The sequence below is a fragment of the Eublepharis macularius genome, chromosome 7 (assembly GCF_028583425.1).
Source record: "Eublepharis macularius isolate TG4126 chromosome 7, MPM_Emac_v1.0, whole genome shotgun sequence".
In the NCBI taxonomy this organism is placed as follows: Eukaryota; Metazoa; Chordata; class Lepidosauria; order Squamata; family Eublepharidae; genus Eublepharis; species Eublepharis macularius.
The window spans coordinates 142,652,951-142,659,868 of NC_072796.1; the positions used below are offsets into that span (position 1 = coordinate 142,652,951).

Genomic DNA, 6,918 nt, shown 5'->3' on the forward strand with positions numbered 1-6,918 from the left:
CCTTGTTAGGAGAATGAGGAGGACTAACGGGCTGCAGGCAGCCGAGCCCGACACCGAACCACCTCCAGGCGACCAGCGAGCAAAGCACGAGGGGTTTCCAGGCCCTTGATGAGCCGTTTTTCTGTACCGGGGACTTTTTCTATCACCAGAACGCTCCAGCCCCCCGCATCCTTCCTTTGCACGCGTGAATCTGACACTAGCTAGGGTTGCCAACTCCGGACTGGGGAATTCCTGCAGATTTTTGGTCAGCGCCTCTGGAGAGTCGAATCTGGAGGGATTCCACCTGGATTCTGAGGTCTACCATAGAGTGGGTCCTCTGAAGCTGCCATTTCCTCCAGGGGAACAGACCTTTGCAGGCTGGAAACCCGTTGCAATTCCGGGAGATTGTCAGGTCCCACCTGGAGGTTGGCAACACTCGCCGGCCTGTGGCACCGCGGAGCCATGACCGGGCCCAGCAGCCCCCCCGCCCCGTGTGTGTGTGGGTGGGTGGGTGGGTGGGTGGGGAGAAAAGTGCGAATGAATGTGCGAACAGTGGCTGCGGCGTCCGCGGACCCGAGAGCGGAGCGCGCCGGGAAGGCGGCCGGCCTCGGTCCCCTCCGGCGCCGGCAGAAGCTCAGCTCAGCCGCTTGCAGAAGGGAGGCGGGGCTTCGCGGCTAGTGCGGCCTCTGATTGGGCCCGGCGGGCCGAGGCTGGACAGCGCCCTCCGGCGGCGGGAGAGCTAAACGCAAGTCTCTCAGGGCGGGGCCTAACCCTCCAGTCCCACTTAATCGAGCGCCGCGTCGGCGCTCTAGGCATCACTGGCGGATCAGCCGAGCTGTCGCTGAGAGCCCCGCCGCCATTTTCCCGGAAGGCGGGCAGGTAAGCGGCGGCCGGAGGGGGGGGGGGGCGCGAAGGCGGCGGAGGGGCCCTCGCCGGGCTGGCGGGGAGGGGGCGGCTGGGCCACCGCCGAGCCCTGAGCCGACGCCGCTCGTGCTCCGAGGCCACCGCCCCGCGGGGAGGCCTTCAGCCCGTGAGCGGCTCTCTCCCCTTTCAGCAGGGCCAGCGTCACAACAGCCCTGCGAGGTGGGCCAGGCCGAGCGAGGGGACCGGCGTAAGGCCGCCGAGCCCGGGTCTTGGCTTGGCCGGGGGGGGGCTCTGCTCGGCCCCAGAGGCTAGCCTGCCCCCTGTCCCTCCCCGGCTCTCCTTCGAGTGCCTCTGAGACGTTGCGGGGGGAGGGGGTGACTCCTCCCCCGCCCATCTCGTTCGTTTATTGTTGCTGCGGCTCACACCGTTCGGAACGAGGCCCTCGGGCCGTATGAGGCCTGCGATCTGCAGTGCAATCAAGGGAGCTTTCCGAAGGGGAGAGAAGAGGCTGGGAAGCAAGACCCCCCCGCGCCCCCTCAGGAGAGCTGCTGTGGCCTAATGGTGAAAGGGCTGGGCTGGGCTGCGAATCAGCACTCTGCTGGTTCGACTCCCACTCCTGCCTCGGGGTGAGCCACTCCCCTCTGCCTAGCTGTATTGTGGGGCTAAGAATAACGCGGACTGTGTTCACCTCTCAGAGGGGGGGCACTCATCTGTCTAGAAGAGCATATAAATACGTTGTTGTTGTTATCATTATGATGAGACTTGCATTGTGGAGCTGCTTAGGGTTTCCCTAAGAATCAGCCAAAATCTGACCATCTGAGTGTCACTGAAGAGCCAGGGCAACCCTTGGCCTCTTCCAGCCAACAGGCCCCTGGCTTCCCCCTCCAGCTCTCCAATCCCGGGTTCCTTCAGTCTTCCCGTTTGGATTGCCTTTTGCAGGCCCCCAGGTGTCGTTCATGCCCTCCTTTGACCCTTTTCCAGTTCACCTGGTCACACAAAACCCAGGGCCATTCTCCTTCCCTTCATAGCTGCCCCTTTCAGGCTTTGCCTCCTACTTGACTCAGGCTCATGTATGCAGCAGTGCTAGCAGGCACTATGCTCCATACACTATGTGCAGTACCGCTGTGCTCAGAGACCCAGTGCCTCCTAGGCTTGGTTACACTCTAGTTGCTTTTGTGCCTGGCAAAGGAGGGGAATCGTCCAGCAAGGCTCCAGTTGTTCAAAAAGAGACCCAGCCGGTACGTACACCACGCTGCTGTGGCTCTGGGCCACTTTTACAGCCACTGCTTGTGTCGCAGGATCCCCGTGTGAAGCGTTGTCTGGATCCCAGCAGCAGCAGGAGGAGGAGGAGGAAACATGTTCCATGGAATCCCTGCCACCCCGGGGATGGGAGGTGAGTCCTCTGAGGCTGCCTGCCGACATAACTGGGAGGGGAGGAGCGAACAACAAGGTGTGGAACATGACTAGGGCAGGAGGCGTTTTGGATGGCTGAGTTCTGCTTGAGTTCAAATGGTCTTCTCACATCCTTTCTCCAGCTGCACCTATAAAAAGAATAAACTACGTCACTCTCAAGTATTTATAGACTATTTCTGGCACTTTGCAACTTTGAGCATTTCTGCCTGGTGGCTATACAAAACTACTTTGTTGTTTATTGTCGAAGGCTTTCACGGCCGGAGAACGATGGTTGTTGTGAATTTTCCGGGCTGTATAGCCGTGGTCTTGGCATTGTAGTTCCTGACGTTTCGCCAGCAGCTGTGGCTGGCATCTTCAGAGGTGTAGCACCAAAAGACTGTGTCACTGTGACACTGAGAGATCTCTGTCTTTTGGTGCTACACCTCTGAAGATGCCAGCCACAGCTGCTGGCGAAACGTCAGGAACTACAATGCCAAGACCACGGCAACACAGCCCGGAAAATTCACAACAACCATCTACTTTATTGTTGTTTACATCTTGTCTATAGGAATAGCCTGTATTTATATTTATTCATATATGTTAACTTATTAGAGCACCAGTCATTTTACTATTCATTAAATTTAAAAAATAATAATTCTATGGGGTTACTTATATTTTCCCTCCAATTGTGGTTTCCCACCTTTTGCTCTGAGTTCTGTCCTTGGCATTTTTGAAGTGACATCACTGCAGAGCCCCTTCTAGGCTTCACGGCCTTCGCGTGCTTGGTGCAGGGGTTCCAAATCCACACAGAGCTTCACTTCCTTTCCAAGTTCTCCCCCCTCAGGGTAACCCCTGAGGACTCTTGTTCCGAGGGGAAGAAGCAGCCGGATGCTGTGTGGGCAAGAGGGGCCTTTGTTGTGATCACGGTGGGTGTTTGGAGGTGACCCAGGCTCTTCTGTTTGCTTTCAGCCCCAGCAAATAAACCGGAACTGTATGAGGCAAGTAGCATTCTGCTTCTTTACGGCCTGCAATTTCCCTCCCATCTAAATAACCTTTGCAGTATTGTAGGGATCCTCTGTAACTCTTCCGGATCAGAGGGGTTCCCCATCACTGCAGGGACTCTCCCTTAGAAAGGCATCTGGGTGTGTCAGGCTTCAAGGCCCGAGTCTTTGCAGCTCAAAGGTCAACTTTATATTTTTTTCCCCTTTGCAGGAAGTGAAGCTATACAAGAATGCAAGGGAGCGAGAAAAGTGAGTAGCTTGTTAAGGATCGCACATGCTTGTGTGATGGTCCCAGCGGGACACCACTCCTGGTCTGGGCCCAGAAAGGATTCCTGCTTTTGACCCTCTTTCCATCCCAGGAGGGAGAGATGCTGTTTGCAAAAAGTATTCCGGAAATAGGGAATAGGTTTGGGGGCATCTTTGGAGTCTCTTATGGAAGCACAGGGCTTCGTGCATGCTACATCTTTGCACTCTCCTGCACCCAGCTTTTTCAAAGAACTGTGGCTTCTGGCTCGGGCTGTGGAGGCTGACAGAGGTGGGAGCAGAAATGTCCCCAGGAGTCAAGCTCAGAGTCGGGGAGGACCCTGAGGCGATGCCCCTTTGGCACTGTAAATCTCTCTGTGGCCCAGTCTGACTTCTAAAATCTCCAGCATTCCTCACTATTCATTGCCATGTCTTGAGGGCTAGACGTAGTTCTTATGGCCTGGGCTTCATCTCGGGCTTGCTCGGTCTGCTTTCAGGTATGACAACATGGCCGAGCTGTTTGCTGTGGTAAAGACCATGCAGGCTCTGGAGAAAGCCTACATCAAGGACTGCGTCACCCCCAATGAGTGAGTTGACAGACTGCTGTCGGTGTGAGAATGCCAGGAGGGCTGGAGGAACAGCTGAGGAGACAGCACGTACAGAGAACCAGGGGGTAGAGGGGAGGGCTGTAGCTTGAGGCCCCTCCCTCCCCATTTCGGAAGTGCTGCGCAGGACCAAATGGCTCTTTGGGCTCGTCCAGCGGGACAGCGACATTGCCAGTGCCACTCTGCTTCCTGATGGGCAGGCCCGCCCTTGGCCACCCACAAGCATCCTTGCAGGACTGTAAGTCTGCATGGCTGTGTTGGCTGGAGCTATTCAGTGGGCCTGCTGCAGGAAGCCCGGGCAAGCGGCTCAGTGGCCAAGCTACAGCAGGAAGGCGGCCTTGGCCTCTTTCCTCGACAGTCTCATTCCCCCTGCCCTTTCTGACATGGTGCCCTCCCTGCTTGCCTGCCTGCCTCAGGTACACTGCGGCCTGCTCCCGCCTCTTGGTTCAGTACAAGGCTGCCTTCAAGCAGGTGCAAGGTCTGGAGATCAACTCCATCGATGACTTCTGCCGCAAGTTTCGGGTGAGCAGCTGGTGCTGGGGCGGGGGGGGGGGGGGAGAGATTGCCAGCACACCCAGCTGTGAGGGTTCTTTGGCCCTGGGCTGCTGGAGCTCCATCCAAGGGTAGAGCCTGTTTCCCTGGGACAATTAGGGAACAGGTGTGTGGAGGGCGGGTGGGTCAGAACCAGCCCCTGGGAGCCTGCAGTCTAATTCCTTGCTCCTCTCTTGTAGCTTGATTGCCCACTGGCCATGGAGAGGATCAAGGAAGACCGGCCCATCACCATCAAGGACGACAAGGGAAATCTGAACCGCTGCATTGCAGACATTGTGTCGGTAGGTGTGGGTGGAGTTGGGGGACCTCCGACGCTCGTGGAGGTGTACCTGGGGGACCCCACCTGACCCAAAGTGTCTCTGCTCCCTTGCAGCTCTTTATCACAGTGATGGACAAGCTGCGCCTGGAAATCCGAGCCATGGATGAGGTATGTTTGGCTAGGAGACATACTCCTGACCTGACCTGCCCCACAATTCTGCAAAGGTGCAAGGCCAGTGCCCACCCCAGGGTTTTTGGCTCTGTAAGCAACTGACTGCCCCCCTCCCCTATTGTGGGGAAGTTCCCCCCCCCCCGACCCAGCTCCCCTTCCCTTGGCCAGGCAGTGGTGATGCCTGGGGCTGCTGTGCCCACCTGCATACAGGGGAAGGGCGGCCAGCCAACTGCATCTGCAGCACAACCTCACAGGCAGAGCGGGAGGGTTAAATGGCCCTGGGAAGCCTCGCCTCCTTGGAGAGGACGAGCTGACCAGCCAGCCCTGCATGGGTCAGTCTCACACAAGAAGCCAGTCCATCAGGTGCTGGTGCGACCACTCCAAGGAAGGGAGAGGGATATGCCGAGTAAGGAGGTCAAGTGAGGCTGCCAAACCTGCTTACTGCACATGGGCCCCATCGGAGGGGGCCTAGCCAGTGTGCCGGGTGGGGCAGATGAGGGAAAGGCAGGCCAGGCAAGTGGCTACCCCACCCCCCACACACCTCCATGCAGGAAATGGGAAGGAGTGGCGGTCCTGGCACCTCCTGCTCTTCCTCCCTCCCACCCTGTGGAAAGGGGGGACAGGGCAGCACCCAGCAACAGTGTTGGGCCTGGGGGCACCACGTGGAGCTGCTGCTTGCCCCTGGCACTCCTGGGCTATTGCCTAGACATCCCCTTATGCTCTTCTCTACGATGTTGCCATCAAGGCTGTGGGGCTCTGCCAGGCGTTAGCAACTCCTTGCTCTAGAGTTGCTGCCTGACCTTACAACTCACAAGAGGTGTTGACTTGGAGCAGTAGTGATCAAACCACCCTGGATTCAATCCTTGGCTGGGCCAGCTCAAGGGGCCAAAGGCTTTTGCTCTGCTGGAGAGAGCAGCTCAAGGGCCTGGCGCGTTCCTTTCTCGTGTATCTCGAGTCCTGCCCCCCCCCTTGATGGCTTTGGTAAGGGACTAGGGAGGGGGTGCCTGGTGAGGAAAGGAGGCGCCTCCCTGCAGCGGCTGGCTTCCCTCCTCTTCAGATCCAGCCCGACCTCCGGGAACTGATGGAGACCATGAACCGCATGAGCCACCTGCCCCAGGACTTCGAAGGGCGGCAGAAAGTGCAGCAGTGGTAAGGCTTCTGGCCCCGGCCTCTCCTTGGCCACCAGTCTGTGTAGCCACGGTGGGGGTGCGGCTGTGCTTTTGCTCACAGTCTGAAGGGGAGGAGTAAATGCTTCATTTAGGGGCAGTTTGGGCTCTCCTGGCTCAGCTCTTGGCCCCAGAGTCTCCCCCTCCCCCCATTTAATAGCTGCTGGGATCCAAATATTTTTTGCCAGACAATCTTCCAAGTCCCACCACTCGCTCTCCTCCTCCCCCCAGGCTGCAGACGCTGAGCGGCATGTCTGCCTCAGATGAGCTGGACGATTCCCAAGTCCGGCAAATGCTCTTCGATCTGGAGTCTGCCTACAACGCCTTCAACCGCTTTCTGCATTCCTGAGGGGGGAGGCTGGGCCCCGGCGGGGTCTTTGCCAGCCCGGTCTCTTTTCGGTGTAAACAACAGAGCAGGCCTCAGGACAGCCCAGCCCCAGCAGCCTCTGCAAGGGGCACGGCAGAGCACACCCGTCTCACCGCCTGGGAGTGGAAGCCCTGGAGGGACTGGTCAGTCCCAAAGCTGAGCCTTCAGCACTTTCTCTCTTCTGGCTGCCTCTGAGGGGACAAGAAAATGGGGGTGGGGGGGGGAGAAGCCAGGGGCCACTTTCCCCTCCTACAGCCAGTCATCCTAAGGGAGGGGGAGGCTGCTACCGACCTTGGAGCGCTTGTATTTATTTGAGTCT

General features: G+C 58.1%; 1 protein-coding gene across 1 annotated transcript; it reads left to right on the forward strand.

Annotated features, from left to right (window-relative positions):
• Positions 1-774: 774 nt before the first annotated feature.
• VPS28 (VPS28 subunit of ESCRT-I) lies at positions 775-6,613 on the forward strand. The gene is made up of 10 exons (XM_054984292.1): positions 775-858; positions 2,142-2,236; positions 3,205-3,237; positions 3,452-3,485; positions 3,977-4,066; positions 4,501-4,606; positions 4,816-4,917; positions 5,010-5,063; positions 6,124-6,215; positions 6,464-6,613. Exons 2-10 carry the CDS (start codon positions 2,200-2,202, stop codon positions 6,579-6,581), a joined length of 666 nt encoding a protein of 221 aa, XP_054840267.1. The 5' UTR covers positions 775-858; positions 2,142-2,199; the 3' UTR covers positions 6,582-6,613.
• The last annotated feature ends 305 nt before the right edge of the window (positions 6,614-6,918 follow it).